Source organism: Microcaecilia unicolor, chromosome 5 (genome assembly GCF_901765095.1).
Source record: "Microcaecilia unicolor chromosome 5, aMicUni1.1, whole genome shotgun sequence".
NCBI classification, from domain to species: Eukaryota; Metazoa; Chordata; class Amphibia; order Gymnophiona; family Siphonopidae; genus Microcaecilia; species Microcaecilia unicolor.
Window position 1 is genome coordinate 2,087,283 of NC_044035.1, and position 25,079 is coordinate 2,112,361.

At 43.2% G+C, this 25,079-nt stretch overlaps 1 protein-coding gene across 1 annotated transcript; it reads right to left on the reverse strand.

Moving 5' to 3' along the window:
* Positions 1 to 34: 34 nt before the first annotated feature.
* On the reverse strand, positions 35 to 22,949 carry PSTK (phosphoseryl-tRNA kinase). The gene is made up of 7 exons (XM_030202570.1): positions 22,921 to 22,949; positions 20,133 to 20,503; positions 16,520 to 16,811; positions 9,511 to 9,709; positions 5,321 to 5,396; positions 5,135 to 5,228; positions 35 to 2,596 (listed from the first exon to the last, which is right to left on the reverse strand). Exons 2-7 carry the CDS (start codon positions 20,313 to 20,315, stop codon positions 2,397 to 2,399), a joined length of 1,044 nt encoding a protein of 347 aa, XP_030058430.1. The 5' UTR covers positions 20,316 to 20,503; positions 22,921 to 22,949; the 3' UTR covers positions 35 to 2,396.
* Between the last annotated feature and the right edge of the window lie 2,130 nt (positions 22,950 to 25,079).

The window sequence follows — 25,079 nt, forward strand, 5'->3', positions numbered from 1 at the left end:
CCTCCCCACTGCTGATCCTTAGCCTAGCCAGCACAGCTCTCCAGGCTGCCCGTGATGGATCCTTGTTGTCCTTCCCTTGCCAGACCACGAAGGATCACTCATTGCTCTCTGGTCTTTCACTTCTGGTCTGTACCTTAGCCATATGCCGTTATAGCTTCAAAAGTATTCTTTAATAGCGGCCATTACGAACCCTGTGATCCCCCACCTGCCCACAAATGACCACTGTCACCACTCCCTGGCCAGCTCACTGTCTAATTACATTTTGCTTTTATTTTTAATCTACTGTAGGATGTGCATGTGGTAATGCAAAGTGTGCTCACTCTTGAATTTACAGTACCAGGGAACTTGAGGCAGTCTCTGCTATGCTGAGGGTGTTTATAAACGCAGCTTTTTGCTGTCTGGCATTGGGTGTACCAGGGTTTTGCAAAACCATTTCATATATCAGCAGCATGGTACAGTTCCTGTTCGTTCTGTGAACGGACACATCTAGATACCCTGCTCAGGCCAGAGCAAGGCCCTTTAGTCAAAAATTTCAACATTAGCACTGAAGTGAGCCAGTGAAGGTGGGTGAAAGAACTTGTAATAAAGGTTTTGGCAGTAATGCCTGCAACCTGTTAGCTCCCCTTAAGGCCCCTGGACCTGGGAGCCTCCAGCTGGCCTTTATACTATTTCAGCTCCCCATCCCTGTGTCACTGTTAAGGCCAGGCGCTAGAGGCTGACTTTGAAACCAAATCTCTGGCTGAAATTTGCTTCTCAGGTTTGGCCGAAACTGCCCCCCTCCCCCCACAGGACTACTTTAAACGCTGGTGGTCCAATGGTCTTATTGGGACCAAAGGAATCCCCAGTCACTCCTGCCCTGTCACCTCTACCGTCAAAATGGCTGCTGAGAATACTACTGAAGGTCTTAGCAGTAGGAGTGACTGGGGATTGCTTCTGCCCCGACTAGGTCACTGAACCACCAAAGCTTCGAAGATAGGCCCGGGGGCCCATGGCAGGTGGGTGGCAGTGCTTTTGGTCGGTGGAGTTTTCTGTTAACCTGAAAACTGAAACGTGGACAAATCCAAATTTCAGGCCACTTTTGGTGCCAAAATCAAAATTCGGTTGGCCTCCAGCAACAGCACAGCAGCCAGAAGTCCTGCAAAAATCTCAAAGCCAAAAAGTAGTTTACAGATCAGAAGTAGCAAAGAGGTACATCTCAGACAGCACAGCAGCAGTTTAAGGAAGTGGCATATATTTTCCTGAAGAAGTTTCTCTGCTTATCCACAGCCAGTTATTAACTTGTGTTATCAAACACTGGCTGCCTTTGCCCAGCCATGACATCTCAGAAACAGTCTGTTCCACTCAATCTCATGAGTGGGTAAGCAAGGTAGGAGGAAAATTTGGAGAAAGGTCTTACGTACGCCTTCAGCTCCTAGTTGCAGAGTACAAAAATACACTTTATGATAAGCATCATTTCTAGATTCTTCTCCACAATCAGGAGAACATTGTGGCATTTAAGAGAACGCCAGGAATTTCTAAGTGATGGTTGTTACACTCAACTCTGCAGCCCTCTACATGAGGAAGACATCATTAGCATCTGAGGAGAAAAAGCAGAACTAGCCCGCAGGAAAGAAAAATAGATAAAGAGAGTGCACAGCCGGGTTTTGATATATGATCAACAAGTGAAGTTTGAGGAGGGTCAGTGAGTGTCAAAAGTTGTAGGATAAACATGTAAGGATAGAGATGTGAGAGTGGAGGATGAAATGATGCAACCACACACTGTGGCTTATCATTTCTTTGACATATGCATAACTCATAGGTTGAGGTGATGTGCTTGTGGGAGTGGAATTTATTTATGAATAAACACATCTTAATTTTACATAATTCACATTTGTGATGTCATGAGAGCAGTTCTTGTTGCCATGAAAGGCCTCGTTTTGATTCATCCACATCATCTAATGTAGTTTTTATGAAAGAATCAGACCCACCTTGTGGCTAACACAGTGGAACAGCTCTCATGCTCTTGTTACACTTAGTTGGAGCAGGCAGGGCTCTTACGGATCAGGAAACAAAGTCTGCGCAAATTTTCTCTCTCTTTTTCTCCTCGTTGTATAACAACACTACACTACCCAGCTTAACATTTAAGCCTGGCTCAAGTGGCTGTACGTTTTCTTCAGCCTACAACCCTGCACACAAGGCCATGACTGGTGACTCCGTAACCTGGAGATGGCTAAGGTTTTAGCACTGGTAGAGCAGAGATGGCTCCTGTCTTGGGTGACAGGCAAGGCCGGCACTTGTACTAGGCACAGGGTGGGAAACAGGCAGCATCGGCTAATGTCCAGCTACCTCCAATCTGCTGAACCTTCCTCATCTTGCTCTGTCTCTTCATCAGTTGTCCAACAGTTCCACAGCCTCTTTCAACACTGGTGTGCAAGATATTCCAGTATCATTCCATCTTTCTTCTGATGAAACAATGCCACAATGTCCTGTACTTCAGTGCCTCTTTGTAGGGACATCTGGTCCAGAATGTTTCCATATCGTAAGTCTTCCAAAAGCTGAGATTTGAGCTTGCTCAGTTCTTGTGCCAAAGCTTTCATTTCTCTGGTCGGGACACTGTCTATAAGAAATCACAGAAACCCTGGGATGACCTTTCAGTAATACTCTAGTACCTGATCAATTATAACACACTGAGAAACGTAACATTAGGGGTGTAGTTAATCCCAAGCAGAAATTTAGGAATATGGCAGGAGTCCCATGAGTCAAGGCCAAATTTCAACACAGGAGGAGCAACAAGCAGAGGCCCTGGAGTGGTGCAAATGCCACACATAGGTTTTACCCACCAGATTTGCACTAAGGTGGTTGTGCTTTGCTTATTGTCCCTCAGAAATTAGCAGCTCACTTTTTGTGTGGATGATTTTTTCATCTCCAATAACACCCATCAGTCTGAATAATCAAAGCTACTGTTCACAACACAGGGGAAAGCATGTACTCTGGAGAATGCAACTTATTCCCTCAGTGACAGAATGCAATAATGAAAACCCAACTCTCACTGTAAATTGGATACCTGCCCCAGCTACCTAATAAAATCCGCCCCCCATCCCTTCATAGCAGACCTTACATCCCACTTAAACTACATGCTTCAACAAGGTCTCTTCCCTAAGGAAAATGGCAACATCCTACTCACCCCAATACCAAAAGATCCCAAGAAAAAATCAAACGAAATCACTAACTACCGCCCAGTAGCATCAATCCCACTGGTGGTCAAACTGATGGAAAGCATGGTAACCAAACAACTTACTGATTATATAAACAAATTCACAATATTACATAAATCACAATCAGGATTTCGCCCCCTCCATAGCACTGAAACAGTACTAATTACCCTCCTAGCCAAATTCAAGCAGGAAATAGCATCAGGCAAAAGCATACTTCTCCAATTCGACATGTCCAGTGCGTTCGACATGGTAATCCATAAAATACTACTAAGACTCCTAGATTACTTCGGGATTGCCGGACACATACTTAGTTGGATCAAGGGTTTCCTAACCACTAGAACATATCAAATGAAATCAAGTTCAAACATATCACCACCATGGAAAGCAGAATGCAGAGTACCTCAAGGATCACCACTATCACCGATCCTTTTCAACATAATGATGACCCCACTAGCCAAATCCTTATCCAACCAAGGCCTTAACCCTTTCATCTATGCAGACGATGTCACAATATACATTCCTTACAAACATGATCTGACAGAAATCACCAACGAAATCAAGCTCAGCTTGAATATCATGGACTCATGGGCAAACGCATTTCAACTAAAACTCAACACAGAAAAAACACACTCTCTCATCCCAATACAATACGAACAAACCCACAAACATAAACACCCCAGATTATAGCCTCCCTATCTCAGACAGTCTGAAAATTCTCAGTGTTACAATTAACCGTAACCTCACTAGAGAACCAAGTGAAATCTACAACAAAGTAAATGTTCCACTGAATGTGGAAACCCAAACGCGCAAAACCATTCTTCCCGAGGGAAACATTTCGCAACTTGATACAATCAATGGTTCTAAGCCATGTAGACTACTGCAATGGAATTTATGCGGGATGCAAAGAAGAAATTATAAAGAAACTTCAGACCGCTCAAAACACGGCAGCCAGGCTTATATTTGGAAAAACGCGATTCAAAAGCGCCAAACCCCTCCGAGAAAAACTGCACTGGCTCCCAATCAAAGAACATATTGCTTTCAAAATCTGCACCATGGTTCATAAAATTATCTACGGCGAAGCCCCAGGATACATGACAGACCTCATAGACCTACTAATTAGAAACAACAGAATCAACACAAACATACCTAAATCTCCACTACCCAAGCTGCAAAGGACTCAATACAAATCAACCTATACATCCAGCTTTTCCTAGATAAGCACACAACTAAGGAACGCATTACCAAAAGCCGTAAAAACAACTTATGATCACCTAAACTTCCAGAAATCATTAAAAACTAACCTTTTCAAAAAGGCATACCCTACCGACCCAACTTAAATGCCTGTACACTGCAACACAACAAAACCAAAGCTCGTAATGGACATATAATAACTCTTCCTCTCTACGATTCCCTAATGTGTCTGCACACATGAACCTTATTCTACCACCACATTACTGTATTTGTTCATACCGGAATTGGCGAACGCCTTTACGGTACTATGTAAGCCACATTGAGCCTGCAAATAGGTGGGAAAATGTGGGATACAAATGTAACAAATAAATAAACAGTGTAGGAGGAAAGAAACCTCAAAATACAAAAGGGGTCAACATGCAAATTTTAGCTGAATGCGAGACAGGGAAACAAGATTCAGATGCCAGGTCATATCTCCCCACTGCCTCAGGTTCCACCTACATTCAAGGCTCCTATAAGGAGGGGGGGGGGGGGGGTTTGCTAAGTATTTAAAAAAAATGGTTAACCTGTGTTCGCACTGAATATTATGCTATGCAGCTGTGTTCCAGGAACTGACCTATCGCAGCCTCTTTGGATCCAGTTAAATTTGTGCAGCTTATATTAACCACATTTTTAAACGGGTAGATTCACCCAGCTAAAACCTGATGAATCTTGCTAGGGGTAGATGCATTCTGTAGTTATAAAGGTACCTTTTGCCATCCTCATGGTTTCAGAGATAATTTTCCGCAAAGCCTGGTCGGTCTGATGAAGAACACTGGCTGCAGTCACCAAACGATCGGCTTCCTGGAAGTGATCCCAAAAAAAGGAAAGGATTACAGCTAGCTTCAACAGCCATGAAACAGGAACCCTATCCCCAGTCCACCCAAAGACCTCACCTTTTCCTCGGCATTGTCCTGAAATTCTTTCACGGGATTTTCCAAGGCCATACGTAACAAACAATTCACCTTTAGGCTGTAAAACGAGATCACAGATTTAGAGGAAAACCATAAACCTTTGAATGAATATTCAGGTCTCTCAATCATCCCCAAGGTACGGTATCACAATCTAGGAATCAGAGGAAACCAGCACACCTAAATGGATTTTAAAAGAAAGAAAAAAAAATCTCATCATACTTGAGGGGGAGGGTGGATCACAAGTTGTGACTCACAACCCCAAATGCAGCAGTAAAACAGTAGAAACTTTACTCTTGTTTGACGCGTTAGTAAAAGAGTGCTCAAGGCTAAACACAGACAACACAACCACATCCACCACTCTGACAGTCTGTCTACACTTTTCTCAACAGTTTAGCTGCGCCACACTACAAGAGAAGCAGGTATCTCTGACCGTCCTGCCAAGAGAAAAATACTACCCCCTCCCTGCCCATCTTCAAATCTCTGTTTAAAGCCCACCTCTTCAAGGTCGCCTTCGGCACCTAACCTCTACACCTCTACCCAAGAAATCTAGACTGCCCCACCTTGACATTTCGTTCTTTAGATTGTAAGCTCCTTTGAGCAGGGACTGTCCTTTTTTGTTTATTTTGTACAGCGCTGCGTAACCCTAGTAGCGCTCTAGAAATGTTAAGTAGTAGTAGTAGTAGTTATTGTCATCCGCCTACCTTGTCTCTGCCATCCTCTTCCTTCTCCCACCACCAACCCAGGTCCAGGGAGAAATGCAGTTAGTGTCTGCACTGTTTTCCCATCCTCCGCCTTTACCTACTATTCTCTCAGAACCAGAGGAAAATGATGCCACTGCCCATTCTTCCCTCTTAACCAGAAGCAGACTGACAGGGATATGGGCCCCTAACCACCTATTAAAAGTGACTAAATTAAATGGAGGCTAGGGGACAGTGGGCCCCCTACTGCTGTAGGCCCTCAGGCACTGCCCACCCCTGCTCTTAACCTTTCCCCCTCATCCTTCCACTGTCCCAGGTTCAGACAAAAATGCTTCTACTCTCACCAGCTTACCCCCTTTTCCCTCCCCTGCCACCAGTCACCCGGGAGGAGGAAAGCAGAGGTGTTTAACCCCATTTCCTCTGCTTCTCAAATCAATGGGCTGATATATGAACCGGCAGATCATCTGGCATTGGGGTTCCAGTGAACGAATTAAGTGGGGGAGCTAAGAGAAGGTTTTCACAGAAGGGATGACCTGGAGAAGGATTTCCAGAGAGAACGGACTGGAGGGAGGTTAGAGAAATATTCTATTACTTAAAAAAAAAAAATCCATAAATCTACATATTTACAGTTGCGTGCAAAAGTTTATTCACTTTTGGTGAAACTATGTTTCAGTGAATCCCAAAGCGAAATGAAGTCAACAACTTCTGTATAAACAAATAATATGTCATCTTTATTTTTAATACATAATTACTTTTTTATTTACTGATTTTAACACAGCTCGCACTGTTTTCACTAGTGGTACAGTCGTTATTTCCTATTGTGCGCACAATGGAAAAAGGAGTTTTGCAAATGAGCTAACCGTGCACAAAGCCCCAGGGTTTTAATCATCATTTCCATGGGTTTTAAATGCACATTTATTTATTTATTTATTTTGCTGCATTTATATCCCACATTTTCCCACCTATTTGCAGGCTCAATGTGGCTTACATTATATTGCAATGGCATCACCAATAACAGAGTAAGAGGTTCAGCATATTGTTACAATTAATGTACAAGAATAACAGGTAAGTAGGGTAAATAAAATGATAATACATAACATATAAGTGAGAGTAGGAAAATGTTCAATAATGATAATATGATAAAATAATCAAATCAGAAGGGATCAATATTAGTTGGTTCTGTTATAGATTAGGAAACAAGTCATTAAGGAGGATTCTTTTTGTAAGTCTCTTTGAACAGGTACGTCTTCAGTAACTTCCGGAAGGTTGTCAAGTCGTGCATAGTTTTTATAGTATTCGGTAGTTTATTCCATAATTGTGTGCAGAGGTAGGCGAAGCTAGATGCATGTATTGATTTGTATTCAAGTCCTCTGCAATTGGGGTAGTGGAGGTTTAGGAAAGTACGTTGGTAAGTCAATTAGGTCTGACATATATGATGGGGCCTCTCCATGAATGATTTTATGAGTTAAGGTGCAGATTTTGAATGCAATTCGATCTTTTAATGGGAGCCAATGTAATTTTTCTCTAAGAGGTTTGGCGATTTCATATTTTGTCTTTCCGAAAATGAGTCTGGCTGAAACCCATGAAGATATTAAGTATTCAGCACAAAAAGTGCACTGAATACCCGAAGGCTAAGCACAGGGTTCTCTTATACTAGGAACACAAGCCCTGAGAAGGAGGAGTAAAGTGTTAGCTCATTCTATGGACAGTTTCTTCTCTTTACCTTGAGCATACAGGACCCACCACGCACATATAAAATCTTTCAACAACCATGGGCTTCTAGTAGCTCTCTGAGCATTTGAAAATGAACAGTATTCAAAAGCACTTAGCAGCACTCGTTCACATAACAAGTGCTTCTATTCAGCTAAGATAATTCAGTGGTACAATCAAAATGAAGAAGGGACCTGTTTCCACATGTTATCTACAGACCTCCGGCACAACTGGAGAAGCTGGACAAGGACCTGATAGAAGATATTCATAAGCTTGGTATGAAAGAGGAGGCGCTACTGTTGGGAGATTTCAACTTGCCCGATATGGATTTGAACCTCCTGTCGGCAGAATCAGAAAGTAAAGAGATTGTGGATGCCTGTCAAAGTGCCTTGCTCAGACAACTGGTGACGGAACCCACAAGGGAAGGGTCAACGTTGGATTTTTTATTTTTATTTTTGTTACATTTGTACCCCGCGCTTTCCCACTCATAGCAGGTTCAATGCGTCTTTCACAAATGGAGGAAGTGTTTCCAGTGTCCGTGTGGGTGCCCACCTAGGTAATAGTGATCATCATATGATATGGTTTCATGTAAGAGCAAAAGTGGAGTGCGGACGCACAAAATTCAATTTCAAACATACTGATTCTAGTAAAATGGGGGAATACTTGAAAGCGTTGACGGCAGGGGTAGGAATTGCAGAAGTCGAAGTGCAGTGGTCCAAGCTGAAAACTGCTATAAATATGGCAACCAATCTTTATGCAAGGAAACTAAACAAAAACAAAAAGAGAGAAACGGGAAGCCTATATGGTTTTCCAAACAAGTGACTGAAAAAATAAGGGCAAAAGAGGCTTCAAGAAATACAGAATAATGCCAATGAGAGGGTAATGGAAAAGATTGCTGGATTATGCTCAAAGAAGCAAAGAGGGAAATATGGCTAGCGAAAGCACGGGTGGAAGAAAACATGGCTAAGGATGTAAACAGTCATACCTCTTTTAGGTATATTGGAGAAAGAAAAAATAGGAATAAAATTGCAAGACTGAAAGATACTGAGAATAGCTATGTGGAGACCGATGAGGATAAAGCGAACGTGCTAAACAAATACTTCTCTTTGGTGTTCACGGAAAAAAATCCTGGAGAAGGACCACAGTTGACGAGGGAATATCTGGAAATGGAGTGGATACTACGCCATTCACGGAAGAAAGCGTTTCTAAACAGCTTGAAAATCTGAAAGTGGACAAAGCTATGGGGCCAGATGGGATACATCCCAGGATACTGAAAGAGCTCAGAGGGATTTCTTGGAGTTTAATGTAACAACATAAGTGTTGCCATACTGGGACAGACCGAAGGTCCTTCAAGCCCAGCATCCTATTTCCAGCAGAGGCCAATTCAAGTCTTGAGTACCTGGCAAGATTCCAAAACAGTACAATACGTTTTATGTTGCTTATCCTAGATATAAGCAGTGGATTTTCCCCAAGTCCATCTTAATAATGGCTTAGACTTTTCTTTTAGGAAGTTATCCAAACCTTTTTTAAACCCTGCTAACCTAACTGCTTTTACCATATTCTCTGGCAACGAATTCCAGAGTTTATTTACATGTTGAGTGAAAACGTACTTTCTCCAATTTGTTTTAAATTAACCCATGTGAATAACAGCGTGGCTTTCCTGGGTTTAGTGAATCAGCGTCAAAAGGGAAAGATTGCCTATCGAGCACTGTGAGCCCCCAAACTGACGCTTCATCATTCATACAAACGCAATTCTGTTCTTACTTATCCTCCCAAGCGGGACCTTCACTCCTCACAACGATGCTGTTCTTTTCCCAGAAGTTTTTTTCTGGATTTGGGATTTCTATTTTCTCAGCCATCAGCAGGATTGTTCCCTCTGCTACAGGTCTGTCTCTGTGACGATTTCTCTGCAGGCAGGAGTCCAGCGAACTGTCCACAAACAACTGGCAAAAGCCCAAGGAGTCTGAAAGGTTTTCAAAGGAAAGGGATAGTTCAACGTTAAACTGGGCACTATGCGACAGAAATACCACAGTTAATACACAACGTGTTTCATGAGCCGATGGGGGCTGAGAAATTAACATAGAAGCAGAAGAGAGTACAGAGCTGGTACAGGCTGGTGTGCACAGGCAGAACAGTCTCAACTGTGTACGTTTTAGTTACCTCAACCCAAAACTAAAATACATTTATAACCCACCAAACAAAGATTAACCAAGAGAAAAAGGTGATAGTGCCTGAGTACAGGGCACTTGTGTGATGTTAGCTGTACCAGTGTGTCCTGTTCTGAGGCTTTAGACAGAACAGCCAGGGTGTACAGTAATCACCATATGAAAGGAGACAAAGACTGAAATATGTCCAGCACTAGGAAAAGAGGAGAAATGAGCACACGAGAGTCATCCATGTACAGCAAAGGTAGAAATAACACTTTTTAAAAAAGGGGAGGAGGCTGAGAACAAGAGGTCCTAGACAGAGGCTCCAAGGGGACATATTCTGGCACAAAAATCTCGGGGGTGTACTCCAGGAAGATAGGTAGAATATACATATATTACATTTATAAATCAGAGCCACCAGCAAATAATCCTTTGCTAAAGACATGGACTTATTGCCGGCTGCCTTTCATAACTTTCAGCCTTCACCATGTCTCCCAGGAGGCCATTCTATGCAAGCACCATGCTGTCCGATAATATAAATAACAAACTAATTGAAACCTATGTATCGAGAAGTCTCAGAAATAAATCTACAAATGCCCAATACAGTCAAAGGGATCCCGACAGTGACTATGTCTGCACGCTTAACTGTACAGAGGCAGTTCAAACGGCAGAAGAGGCCTACTGCCGGACACACAGCTGCTCGTTTTTCATTCCGTTGTCTTTATGGGGGCTGGACATGGGGAGGGGGGATAACAGTGGGCGTTGTGTTCCGGGAAGGGAGGGGGTAAGATTACCAAATATCCCAAATTTAAAATAAAATCCCCAGCAACAGCACCTACTGTAACCATGTATTTCCATCGAGGACAGGAGTACAGACAAGAGCAGCAGAGGTAAGGGACCAGCAGTAAGCAAATGTGCAGCCAGAGGCAGAGGTGGGAACCAGCAAGAAGCAAATGTACGCACTGAAGGTAGTGCTACATCCCCACAAGGTTCCCATTAGGAATCTAAGAGGAAGGTAAACTTACTGTAGCTGGTGGAAACAACACTAATAAAGGCTGTATTTTGTGCTTATTTTTCTACACTGTTCTGTACAATACAGTAATACACGATTAAATTTCAGTGAGGATATCCTGTTTACTGACAGGTCATCTTAACTGTTGTAATCTACCTTGGGAAGCCTGGTGTTATAAAGATTGTAAGTAAAATTGAGCTCTCCTTTTATTGAGGCACATGGAATCACATCTTCACCTCGTCTCTTTTGTACAAATGGATTATTCCATTTTGGGCATGTTTCAGGGACAGGTGGTTTTCATAAGAGAAAATAATAAAAATAAATATTTTCTTTCATGCAGATCTCTCATTTGTTTAAATGGGATAAAAGCCCCTAATGCAGTCCACTGGTTTTCTTATATTTTGTCCTTGTAGTGACTTATAGTGTGCCAAAACTGGAAATACAGCAAGACAGAATAATAGAATTCAGTAACATCCAAAACTTATTAGCATTATAATTGTGTTTGCTTTTGGGTAATAACTGAGAAACTGCTGTTATCAAATGATATTAGGAAGCTTGACGTCTACTTGGTTAACGTCTGCTGAATATCAAAGCAGCTAATAGTTTTAAGGCTAGATTTTGTTTGCTGAACTCATTCTGACTCATTTCCCCTCCACCAGATTTGTTCCTCGGTTAATTTTAAACAAGAAGCTAAGAAATGATTTACTCTGGTCTTATAACAAGGACATCCCATCAAGCTATGCATCACCATTTGGAAAACATGTCATTCAGCTGTAACTGTTCTACTGCCGCTTTCCCTTAGCCATCATTATTCCTGGGACTCATCTATATACAAACACACAGCCGGGAGACAAATATTACAAATAATAAGAAATAATTATATATCACAGAACTGGAAAATGTTGGCACATTTAGACTCTCTCTGGACTTTTGTATGAAGGTAGGCTCTGCCCTCATTATTGAATACCTCTCTTTTAAACAGCAGCAATAAACAATATTAAGTGCATTTTTTAAATAATATACCACTGCATTTCATAGAGCTTTTTTTCTCAGGTCCAAGCCTATCATGCTGGTTGTGCAACTTCTACTGTGTATCTGAAATGTACCCAAGCAGATAATACATTCTTGCATTGCCTTTGGAAGTGTACTGAAATTAAAACCTTTTGGGAGGCAGTATCTAGTTATCTCCAAACGATTCTTGGCTACTCTCCCAGGTTTATATTGGAAGGAGCTTTATTCGGCTCTCCTATGTTGGGGAGGGAGGAATTTAGGTGCAAAGCTCTTTCTAGGGAAAGCATACATTTTGGGGAAAAATGTATTCTCAATCATTGGTTGTCAGATTCTCCCCCATCCTTCTAGTACTGGAGGAATAAAATGCATGAGCTAATGCGATGGAAATCCCAGGGGCCCACCTTTCCCCAAAACAGTGAAAGAAAGTTTTGGTAGTCTGGGGTCTTTATATACAACAATTGTCTCCCACAGCACCTAGTCAGGTCTTAAATCATTTTAGCACAAAAACAATTTAGTATTTCTCAGGAGTTTCCTTGATTTTGGGGGGGAACCTGCTGACAGCATGGTCTGTGGCATCAGACTCCAAGCCTCAGCTGCTGTTTTGTAAACTTTCCTCTTTGTATTGCTTGATATTGGTTTTCTATGTTATATATCATCTAGGGAGTTGGTGGTGGGGTGGGGCAATTTATGTATGTCTTTTTTTTTTCTTTGCAAGCTTCAATAAAAGATTTTTCAAATAAAGAGAGATTTACCCGATGGAGTTCCTGGGTAGGAATGTAGGGAGAGAGAAGAGTGGAGAGGTACTGAGGAGCTGCAGAGTGAATGCACTTGCAAGCCAATAAAAGGAGTTTGAACTGTACGTGGAAACGGATAGGGAGCCAATGAAGTGACCTGAGTATGAGCATAGCGACACTGGTATGTCCCTCACACAGTCATAAGGACATAAGACTAGCTATACTGAATCAGACCAATGGTCCATTTAGCCCAGTATCCTGTTTCTAATAGTGGCCAAGCATGGGCATTACATACATTTTAATGCATTACCTCCACTGTACACAAATCTATAATACATATTCATTATAGATATCCTGAAAAGCTGACTGGCTTAGTGTGTCCCGAGGACTGGGTAAAGAACCCCTTGGTTTGAGAACTCAGCTGAGAACTGAAGTCTGAGTTTTGCAGGGAAAGACGACTATATATTTGTCGCAGCTACATTGGTTGCCAGTGGAGGCTAGATTGCAATTTAAAGTACTAGTCTTGACTTTCATGGTTTTTCATAGTGATGCATCTGCTTGATCATTTTGAGGCTCATTTTCAAAGCACTTAGCCTCCCAAAGTTCCATAGAAACCTATGGAACTTAGCCTCCCAAAGTGCTTTGAAAATATGCCTCAATGTCTTCTTTAACAGGAACTATGGGAGAGGAACCATAAATCTTTTTTTGCTAGATTTTCCCATGGTTTGTAAAGTAAAAGCTTGCAATATTTAAAATCTTCTCTAACTTACCAAGCGGCTTCTAGCTGGAATTCTCTTCCATCTTTCTTAAAACATAAGGAACATTGTTCTGAGTTTCGAAAATTACTAAAGACTTTTCTTTTCAGAAAATATGTTCCATCATTTATAGATGTAATATCTTGGCTCTTAAATTTTCTAACTATTTTGTATAATTATCTGGAGTACGCTCCTTTTCTTGATGTTATCCGCTTAGAACTTGTTGGTTTTAGCGGGCTATAACATCTAAACTTAATGCAATGTTCTAATCCTGCTTCTGCCACTGACTCCCTTTCAGCGGCATAATAGAAAGAGAAGGATGCCCATCTTCTGACACAAATCGGGAGATGGGCGTCCTTCTCTCAGGGTCGCCCAAATCGGCATAATCGAAAGCCGATTTTGGGCGTCCTCAACTGCTTTCCGTCGCGGGGACTACCAAAGTTCACGGGGGCGTGTTGGCAGTGTACCGAAGGCAGCACGGGGGCGTGGTTAAGATATGGGCGTCCTCAGCCAATAATGGAAAAAAGAAGGGCGTCCCTGACGAGCATTTGGCCGACTTTACTTGGTTCATTTTTTTTCACAACCAAGTCTCAAAAAGGTGCCCAAACTGACCAGATGACCACTGGACGGAATCGGGGATGACCTCCCCTTACTCTCCCAGTGGTCACCAACCCCCTCCCACCCTAAAAAAAAAAAATTAAAAAACATTTTTTTCCAGCCTCTATGCTAGCCTCAGATGTCATACCCAGCTCCATCACAGCACTATGCAGGTCCCTGGAGCAGTTTTAGTGGGTACAGTGCACTTCAGGCAGGCGGACCCAGGCCCACCCCCCCCCCCCCCCCCAATAAACTTGTGGTGGTAAATGTGAGCCCTCCAAAACCCACCACAAACCCACTGTACCCACATGTAGGTGCCCCCCTTCATCCCTAAGGGCTATAGTAGTGGTGTATAGTTGCTGGGAGTGGGTTTTTTTTTTTGGGGGGGGGGGTTGGGGGCTCAGCAGCGAAGGTAAGGGAGCTGAGCACCTGGGAGCAATTTGTGAAGTCCACTGCAGTGCCCGCTAGGGTGCCCGGTTGGTGTCCTGGCATGTGAGGGGGACCAGTGCACTAGGAATGCTGGCTCCTCCCATGACCAAAGGGCTTGCATTTGGTCGTTTTTGAGATGGGCGTTCTCAGTTTCCCTTATCGGCGAAAACCAAGGTCATCCATCTCTAAGGTCAACCATCTCAACATTTAGGTTGACCATCTCTTAGGTCAACCTAAATGTTGAGATTTGGGCATCCCCGACTGTATTATCGAAACGAAAGATGGACGCCCATCTTGTTTTGATAATACGGGATGCCCAGCCCCTTCGCAGGGATGTCCTTAGAGATGAGCATCCCCGTTCGAAAATGCTCCTCTTTGTGACGTTGGACAAGTCATTTCATCTCACACTGCCTCCCTGCCCACTTCAGACTGTAAGCTCATGGGGCGAGGGCATACGGTACACTGCTGTGTCTACATCCAGTAACAGTATCCATTTTTTTTTTCTGCAAATTGATGAGGATCGATATTTTTTTTTATTTGTACCCCGCACTTTTTCCCACTCATGGCAGGCTCAATGCGGCAGGCAATGGAGGGTTAAGTGACTTGCCCAAAGTCACAAGGAGCTGCCTGGGCCGGGAATCGAACTCAGTTCCTCAGTTCCCCAGGACCAAAGTCCACCACCCTAACCACTAGGCCACTCCTCCACTCCACAATTTCTCTATTCCAGGCAATCTATACATTTTTCTATAGCAACAAGGTTAGGATAATACTGTGGCCACTGTACCCCAGAAGCAAGATGAAGGCTGCAGAAATGCAGCAACCACTTGGGAAAACCAAAATACAGGTCCCAGCTATAAAGGTGTAATACTCGACCCTCTACACTACAAACCAGATGTACAGAAACTCAGGAAGACCAAGGATTATACCCACGACAGGGCAGATATTCCAAAGGGTTTATATGTGGGCAGCACTGGCTACAATCTATAACCTCCTTATCTCTGAATTTTCAGGAGCACTATCCAGATAGTGCTGAGGTAGATAATGGGGGTCTATCTTTGGATTTCTGGTATCAGTGGCTTCCACCCCTTCTTTTTTGGCTTTTGCTTGCTACGAGCAAACCACCTTCCGCAAACTACTGAGGACCCATCTTTTTGAGAAAATTTACGGAAAGAACCAAAACACATAAAGCCCACACTCACTGTTCTATAATGCATCATTACAGCCATTCTGAATTCTCATCCCCCCTAATCTCACCTTCTCATCCCCCGTAATCTCACCACACTCATACCTTTACTCACAGAAAATGTATACCAAATGCTTTCCTGTTATTATATATTGCCCCTTATAGTTTCCCGTTGTTTCCTCTCCAATGTTTCAATGATCTTTTCCATTGTTATATTCCTTTAATGATACTTGACTTTGTCTCGCATAACTCCCCACAATGTAATCCATAACTGAGTTGTAACAAACTGTATTTCCACCTTCATAACGTAATGTAAGCCACACTGAACCCGCAAAAAGGTGGGGAAATGTGGGATACAAATGCAATAAATAAATAAGAGCTTTTTTTCTGATCCATCTAAGTCAACAGCTGGCAATACTCAGGCACTGTTCATATAGCGATATAGATTAATTCAGGACAACAAGAAGTACTGCCCTTTCCTGACTAGGACCTTCACTGCAGTGACCTCCCATTCTGACCTTAATGGAACAAGCCCTGTGTCAATTTTAGGATTCCAGTAAAGTCAGTGTTCTTCCCCTAAAGTAAGAGGCACGGCTAACTGCACAGATATCCACCACCACCCACCACATAGCCTAAACTTAGGTGCTGGGATGATGCGTGTTAAGCGTGGATTCTATAATGGCAATTGCACATGCATTTGTCATTATACGAGTGTAAGTTTGTACTAAAGCAAACTCACACTGGCTCAATGGCTAACGGTGGACCCATACCCCTCCTCGTCACTGCTCGAAAAGCATCTGCTGCTGGTCACAGGTCATTACCCAGCTTGCTCCACCTAAGTCCGCACAGAGCATCCTCGAAGAGGCAGAGAAACTGAAGAAAGAGTAGTTAAGGAAGGAAATTACATTTCCGAGCCAGCTGGTAAACTTCATATCTCATGCTCTGATAATAGAAGTTATCATCCAGTACGACATAGAGGGGGCTGCAGGCCTTGGGCTTTAGCTGGAGGTGACAGGCTTCCGAGCCCGGTGTGTCTGAAGAAATGAAGCCCTGCTCCTTCAGGATACGAACAAAGTTTTGCCACACAGTGTTTTTTCTTTCTGCTGGAGCAGACAGTGAAGAACCAGTTTTAAGAGCCACTAAGAAATGCTCGATGTATGTTAACAGCTGCTGCCTATACCATTTCCAGGAGGGCATCTAGGAAAGAATCCAGAAAGTTTAGATTTTTATTTATTCATTCAATCACAGCAGAGCACATCAAATTCTAAATAAACAAATGGAAACGTGGCCTAGTGGTTAGGGTGGTAGACTTTGGTCCTGGGGAACTGAGTTGGATTCCCACTTCAGGCACAGGCAGCTCCTTGTGACTCTGGGCAAGTCACTTAACCCTCCATTGCCCCATGTACTACTACTACTACTATTTAGCATTTCTATAGCACTACAAGGCTTAAGCAGCGCTGCACAAACATAGAAGAAAGACAGTCCCTGCTCAAAGAGCTTACAATCTAATACACAAAAAATAAAGCAAATCAATTAATGTGTACAGGAAGGAGGAGAGGAGGGTAGGTGGAGGCGAGTGGTTACGAGTCAAAAGCAATGTTAAAGAGGTGGGCTTTCAGTCTAGATTTAAAGGTGGTCAAGGATGGGGCAAGACGTAGGGGCTCAGGAAGTTTATTCCAGGCGTAGGGTGCAGCGAGACAGAAGGCGCGAAGTCTGGAGTTGGCAGTAGTGGAGAAGGGAACAGATAAGAAGGATTTATCCATGGAGCGGAGTGCACGGGAAGGGGTGTAGGGAAGGACGAGTGTGGAGAGATACTGGGGAGCAGCAGAGCGAGTACATTTATAGAAGAAGTTTGAACAGGATGCGAAAACGGATAGGGAGCCTGCCGCATTGAGCCTGCCATGAGTGGGAAAGTGTGGGGTACAAATGTAACAAAAAATAACACTAAAAATAATAAAATAAGTTTAAACAGTAGTATATATATATAAAAAAAAAACCTAAGCAGCAAAATAGACCATCCATTGGTTAGGTGAATGGCTGGCCTAAGAAGTCTATGAATAGGATAAGGCCACACTGGTGGAACTGTGGGATGGGGTCTCCGCAAACTGTCTTTCGGTCTAGGGGCCAGACTGAGATTCCTCAATTAATGCAATACCACTTTGTATTTCTCATTCCGGAAATGGCGATCGCCATTACAGCATAATGTAAGCCACATTGAGCCTGCAAATAGGTGGGAAAATGTGGGATACAAATGCAACAAATAATAATAACCCCCCTCCCCATTAGGACCTGATTTGCCCAGAGGATTTCTCATTCTCTGTTTACCCTCTTATCTAGCTTCAAAAATGAGTTTTTATGCTCCTGCCCAATCCTTGAGGTCTGCTGATGCTTTTTTGCTGACTCTCCCCAATACTCTGCGGCCAAGTTTAACAGTAACCCGGGGAAGTGTTTTCTTTTGGCGGGCGCCAATTTTATGGAATCAGCTTCCGTTGGGGTTAAGAGAAGAAATTTCTTTGAAACAGTTTAAAGTAAAATTGAAAACTTTTTTTTCCCCAAAAGGGGTCGACTGGGGGTAACATTGGCTGATGGAATGTTTGTTTTATATGCTGTTTTTATATGGTTTGATTGTTTTATTGATTATTCTTTCCTGACAGTTATGGCGTTCTTTTCTTACTTTTTAATTTATTTGTAAACCACTCTGACTCTATACAAAAAGGGTGGTATATCAAGTCTTTTAAACTATTACTGGAAAAGAGAGACCCTACACGTGACACTGCAAAGTACCAGCAGCCCTTTCTGTTCAACCTGTACTGGGCACACGGTCAGCAGCATGACGTGACACTGGCCACCACCCTTTCATTCCACTGCACCCTGCTCTCACCCAACCTCCTACTCTCTCATTTCCCCTGCTGAGGGTCATTTTGTACCAGGGAACCTAGGTGCATATCTTGTGTCTGTCTTATACTACTACTAATCATTTCTATAGTGCTACTAGACGTACACATTATATGCAGATACTTTCTCTGTCCCTAGAGGGCTCACAATCTAAGTTTTTGTACCTGGGGCAGTAGAGGGTTACAAGGAGCTGCAGTGGGAATCGAACCCAGGTCACCAGGATTAAGCCCACTGAACTAACTTTAGAAACCCACATTTATACCTGATCTGAAACAGGTCGAATTATGTGCTGTGTGTATGTGCTGGAAGATGAGGCATTTATACTGCCAATCTCACCTCCCCCCTCTGCCCTGGGAATATCTATACACATTTCAAGTCTCTGCAGCTACTGTTCAAGTGTGTTTATCACCCTCCCCCGAGCAATCCTATAAAAGCCCTACTTTAGCATGTGCCAGTGCCCTAATAAATTAGCCCAAAGCCACTTTAATGGCAGAGAGAGGGAGAAGTCCGCAGTTTGAGTTAAATGTGGGACAGGATAGGCAGACGCCGAGAGAGAGACTAAGGGACGGGAACCTACTGGTCAACGTCAACATCCCTTTTCTTTTTCTGAGATCTCTGTCGACATATTTATTTTATTTATTTATTTGGTGCATTTTTACCCAATACCATTACAGCCCTTCATTTTCAGTTTAAACCAAATTTCACCCATAAATTCCAGGATCTTTTCAAATGATTCACATCAGTTTAAACCAGTGCTTCTCAAGCCAGTCCTCAGGACACACCAAGCCAGGCTAGTTTTCAAGATAGCCTCAATGAGATCAATTTGCATAAAAAGGAGGCAGTGCATGCAAATTCATCACGTCTATATTTATTGTGGGTATCCTGAAAACCTGACTGGCTGGATGTGTCCTCAAGGACATGGTTAAGAACCACGGACTTAAACTGATCTTCACCCTAACTTTAGTAACTACAGTAGCTGTCTAACAGTGGTCCTCAAAGCCATCCTGGGGGACCACCGGCCTGTCGAGTTTTCAGGATATCCCTAATGAATATGTCTCTGAAAGTGCAGTGAAACTGAACCCAGTAAAAACTGCCATCTCTGTCTTCTGCATGCACAGCTCACATGCAAACCACCAAACCCCTTCCCTAGAGTCCATCTATCTTATCCAGCAGACTGTGGCTTATTGCTCTCACCTCTCCTGGAACGGAGTCACTCTCAGGGACAGAACTACTTCAATTTGGTTGGAAGGGCCAAACAAACCCAATAGCCATCCCCACCCCCCTTCTCTCTAATTAACAATTTATTGGGCAAAATATTAGTTGGCCCATCCCATTTTGCTGCCTGTACCCTCTTCCTTATGATGGCATCTCTCTCTCAGACCTTTTCCCCTGAGGATGGGGCTCTTTGTCCCCTCTCCTAGCAAACTGACTCTCTCAAGTTCATCCTCTATCTCTCCGTCACACACAGATCACCCAGGGGAGGGACTGGCTCTCTGTGCTTCTCTGTAGTGGAGGTCTCAGTTTTACACCAGAAGATTCTTTCACTATCTTTCTCTCTATGACTCTCTCGCATACTCTGCCCCAGGGTGGAGCCTCCTTGTGACCCCCACCTCCCCTACTTACCACTAGTGGTGACATAAAAGTCTCTTCTAGGATGATGTCATCATAGGAGATGAGTGCGCAGTCCCAGGCAGTGCCACGGCTTAGAGCTTGGGCAAGCGTGGATTTTCCGGCAGCTGGAAGACCACAGAGCACACAGAGGCCAAGAAATCTGGCACTGGATGGACCAGTGCTAGGCCCTGCCATGGTGTGAGGTTGCTGACACTATCACATCATCCAAGGACAGCTACTCAGCCAATCAGAAGACAAATGAAGGAAGCGTCATTGAGCTGCTGATGAGGAGTCAAAGTGGAGATGGCCAAGAGAATATAACGATGTTACTGGAGCCACACGAGTAAATGATCATGTTTTTGTAAGTGTCTGCGTTGGGGGTCCTAGTATTAAAATAAGAAATATCAGATAAATATATCTTTACAAAAATGTTACATGTAAATAATTGCTAAGATCCTAAAATCAAAAAAATATTCATAAATTAAAAATATGAAGCATAAAAGTATTATTCATTAGTATAACCTTCAAAACTAGACATACATGATCACTTTGAAAAACATATGTAAACATTATTCTAAACCATGTACAGTACATATATAAGGTGACCATACATAGAAAAACTTCATTGTACCTATATATATGATAAAGAATAAAAGCAATCACATAAATATCAGCCAAGTTTCTATATGAAGAAACTTAATGTTTCCACAAACACTGCGCTTCTGACATCTAACGAATAAAAAAAGGCATAATATAGTTTAAAAAATAAAAAATTATACATGTATGTGTGACATCCCCCCCCTCAAAGAATTGCCTTGGCTCAAAGCTGAAAGTGGGAGGATCTTCTGGGGGTCACTATGACGATGGGAGATGGAGCCGGTGGGTGGATATAGGGAATCCTGGCCCTAGTGGGTAGGGTTGTTGAAGCAGGGTCTTTGGTAGCCCACCCCTACTGAGACCCTGAGCAGCAAAGGAGACATCTCGGAGCGAAGTGGGTGAATTTTGAGGAGACTGGTGGCCAAGATCCTTGGCCAAGCGTAAAGGGTGCCTGCAACTGGGTCTCCGGTGTGGGAAGCCTCACTTGCTTTTAACTCCTAAACCTTCAGTTTTCCCCTATCCCTTAGTTGTCCTGTCTGCAGTGGTGTGCTGGAGCAGGCTCTCTCAGGCTCGCAAGAGCCGGTTGTTAAGTTTTTAAGAATTTTGGGAGCCGGTTGTTAAAGTAGGGCCCTCCATGGCTACTTTAACAACTGGCTCCCAAAATGTGGGCTTGGGCCCCCTGCTGAATTATCTTTTACTTTGCTGGTGGGGATGCTGAGCCCTGCCAGCCAAGTAAATAGACTGCTGCTGCTCCCAGCTCCTTGTTTCCAGCTCTGGGCAGCAGGCTGGGACTTCTCGAGCATGTGAGAGAAGTTCCAGCATACTGCTCAGAGCAAGACGTTGGAATTGGTGGCAGTCCATTTATTGGCTGCCAGCAAAGGTATGTGCCTAGCGTGCCCGCATGAAGGGAGGGAGGAGAGAGAGGCAAGTGTTGTTGCTCCCCCCTCCCCCCCTGGCCCTTCCAACTGCAGAGCTGGCTACGTCTGGAGAAAGAGCCTGTTGTTAAAAATTTACCAGCACACCCCTGCCTGTCTGTCCTAATTAGATTGTAAGCTCTATTGAGCAGGGACTGTCTCTTCATGTTCAAGTGTACAGCGCTGCATACGTCTAGTAGCGCTATAGGAATGATAAGTAGTAATAGTAATGTGTCGGTATGTCAAGCTCCATCTCTGGCCATCTTCAAATCTATGCTAAAAGCCCACCTTTTTGCTGCTGCTTTTAACTCCTAACACTTATTCACCCTTATTTTATCATCCCCACCTTAGTAATTCCCTTATCTCTTGTTTGTCTGTCCTAATTAGATTGTAAGCTCTGTCAAGCAGGGACTGTCTCTTCATGTTCAAGTGTACAGCGCTGCGTACGTCTAGTAGTGCTATAGAAATGATAAGTAGTAGTAGTAGTGCTTGAGATTCCAGAATCTTGATACTCTTTGGGGTTCCACACAGAATCTTGCTACTCTTTGTCCTTATCCCTTGTCTGTCCTAATTAGATTGTAAGCTCTGTGGAGCAGGGACTGTCTCTTCATGTTCAAGTGTACAGCGCTGCCTATGTCTAGTAGCACTATAGAAATGATAAGTAGTAGTTGTCTTTGGGATTCCAGAATCTTGGTACTCTTTGGAATTCCACACGGAATCTTGCTACTCTTTGGGATTCCGCATGGAATCCTGCTACTCTTTGGGATTCTAGAATCTTGCTACCCTTTGTCCTTATCCCTTATTTGTCCTGTTTGTCTGTCCTAATTAGATTGTAAGCTCTGTGGAGCAGGGACTGTCTCTTCATGTTCAAGTGTACAGCACTGCCTATGTCTAGTAGCACTATAGAAATAGTAGTAGTAAGTAGTGCCTGGTGGAAAAAGCCAGCAGAAGAGCCAGAGACAAAGAAGCTGTTTCCTGAAATGGATTTATGGCCTCTGTCTGCATTTGGTGACATTATTTTCATGAGCTGCTTCGGGGCTTTGATCATTCAGGTCATCCAGGTTGCTGGTCCTTATTTGCCCAAAGTGGCCCTTTTGTAGTCCCTGGGGTGGAAATCAATGACCTCCAGGAGCCCTGACTTTACAGGGGGGTCTTGTTGTTAATGGTGGAGGGAAGGAGGCAGGTGATGCTGCAGCTTTGCAACGTTTTAACTAGAAGTAAAGTAAAGGTTTGAGGAAGGGACAAGACAAGAGACTCCAACCCCAGCCATTAAATATATACAAACTGACGGCCACGCGCTGTCACGAGCCCTCTCTCTAGCACCACCCGACCGGACCGCAAGATCCCGCCCTCTCCCTCGCCGGAAACAGGAAGTTGCATCGGAGGAGGGCGGGACGCCGGAGACGGAAAAACAAGGAATTGCATCAGATCCAAGCGACGAGGTTAATAGACGGGAGTGGAAGTGCGTCCATCTAGTCCATTGTAAGAAAGGAAGCCAGTTAGGACGATATGTTTCCCCTTCCCATCGCAGCCGTCATCCCCGTTCACTCAAAACAAAGCAAACAAACCAATGAGCTGCTGCATCCACATTGTAGGGTTTTGTTTTGTTTTTTAATTGTTGGTCCACCTTTAGCAAGTCTAAAGCTGTTTCAATTGGATAGGCAGTGCCTTAAAAGGTGCAGAACAAAACTTTTTTTTTACTTATTGGACAGCTTTTTAATTTATTTGAAAGCGTCCCATATGTAGATATAACTATCATGAAATAACAATTGAATATCACTAAAACAGCTCATAAAATTATTATAGCTGGTAGAAACAGCAATTTTAAACTCTGTATTTTGTGCTCATTTTTCTACACTAAAAACTAAATACATACACTGTGTACAATACAGATGGCAACCCAATAAATAACTAAATATTCAAACAGAACAATCCATTTATGTATCTCAAACAGATCAAGATGTGATTCTATGTGTGCCCCAATGAAAGGAGAATTTAATTCTACTTCCATTTAATTTCTATATATTCCATCATCTTTATAAGACCAGGCTTCCCAAGGCAGATAACAACAACATTTAGATGAATCCATCAGGAAACAGGACTTCCCTTTTGTCCTCCACCTTTTAAGGCACTGCCTATCCAATTGAAACAGCTACTGATGGACCCACAATAAAGAACGTCGACAACCTGGATGCAGCAACTCATAGGTTTGCTTGCTTTGTTTTGAGTGTACTAGAGATGACGGCTACGCGCGGGAGTGGAAACAAAGATTACCCAAATTGGCTTCTTTGCTTACAGTGGACTACATAGGCTCACATCCACTCCTGTCTATAAACCTCTGTGCAGCGGCTCATAGGCTTGCTTGCTTTGTTTTTAGTGTACTAGATGACGGCTGCTTAGGGGTAGTAGAAACAGAGATTAACCAAATTGGCTTCCTTGCTTACAGTGGACTAGACAGCCTCACTTCCACTCCTGTCTATTAAATCTCCTTGATTAGATCCAAGGATGTTTGTTTGTTTGTTTATTGCATTTGTATCCCACATTTTCCCACCTATTTCCAGGCTCAATGTGGCTTACATAGTACTGTTGTGGTGTTCGCCTAGTCCGGTAGAGAAACAAATACAAGGTGATGTTATGGTCGAATAAGGATCATGCGTTTCAGACACAATGGGGTTCAAAGAAAGGAGAGGTTATGTAGTGTCCATTACGAGCTTTGGTTTTGCTGTGTTGCAGAGTGTAGGTATTTATGTTGGGTCGGTAGGGTATGCCTTTTTGAACAGGTTGGTTTTTAGTGATTTCCTGAAGTTTAGATGGTCATAGATTGTTTTCACAGCTTTTGGTAGTGCATTCCATAATTGTGTGCATATTTAGGAGAAGCTGGATGCACAGGTTGATTTGTACTTGAGTCCTTTGCAATTTGGGTAGTGGAGATTGAGATATGTTCGTGATGATCTGATTATGTTTCTAATTGGTAGATCTGAAGGAGTGGAACGCCGGTACTACCTGAATACTACTGAGCAACAGGACAACCTCATGTTTTGTGCCTACTGATGGACTTTTACTTATGCACTCTACCTCTGCTTTTGGCTGTTTGGCCACACCTTATTACTGCACTGGACATTTGTGCCTTATCCAGTTTTACTGTTTACTAACAAGACAAGTTTGCTGTTTACTAATGTACAGACAGAATGCAGGGCTATTAGATATATAGCTTGTAACAGTAGTTTGCAAGGCCTATACAAGACCAGCTTGCACGTAGCAACGCCATCTGAATAGGCGACCTTGGAGGGTGCTGACACCCCCCTGCATTCCTGAGCCGCACCTTATCTCCTGTGCTAGAAAGGAGCATTGTGTGTGTACAGAATAAGCTGCTAAGTTTCGTTTTTCTTGCCAGTATCATTTCAGTGTTATGACGTGTGTACGTACTGGGACTACAATTTTGTACTGT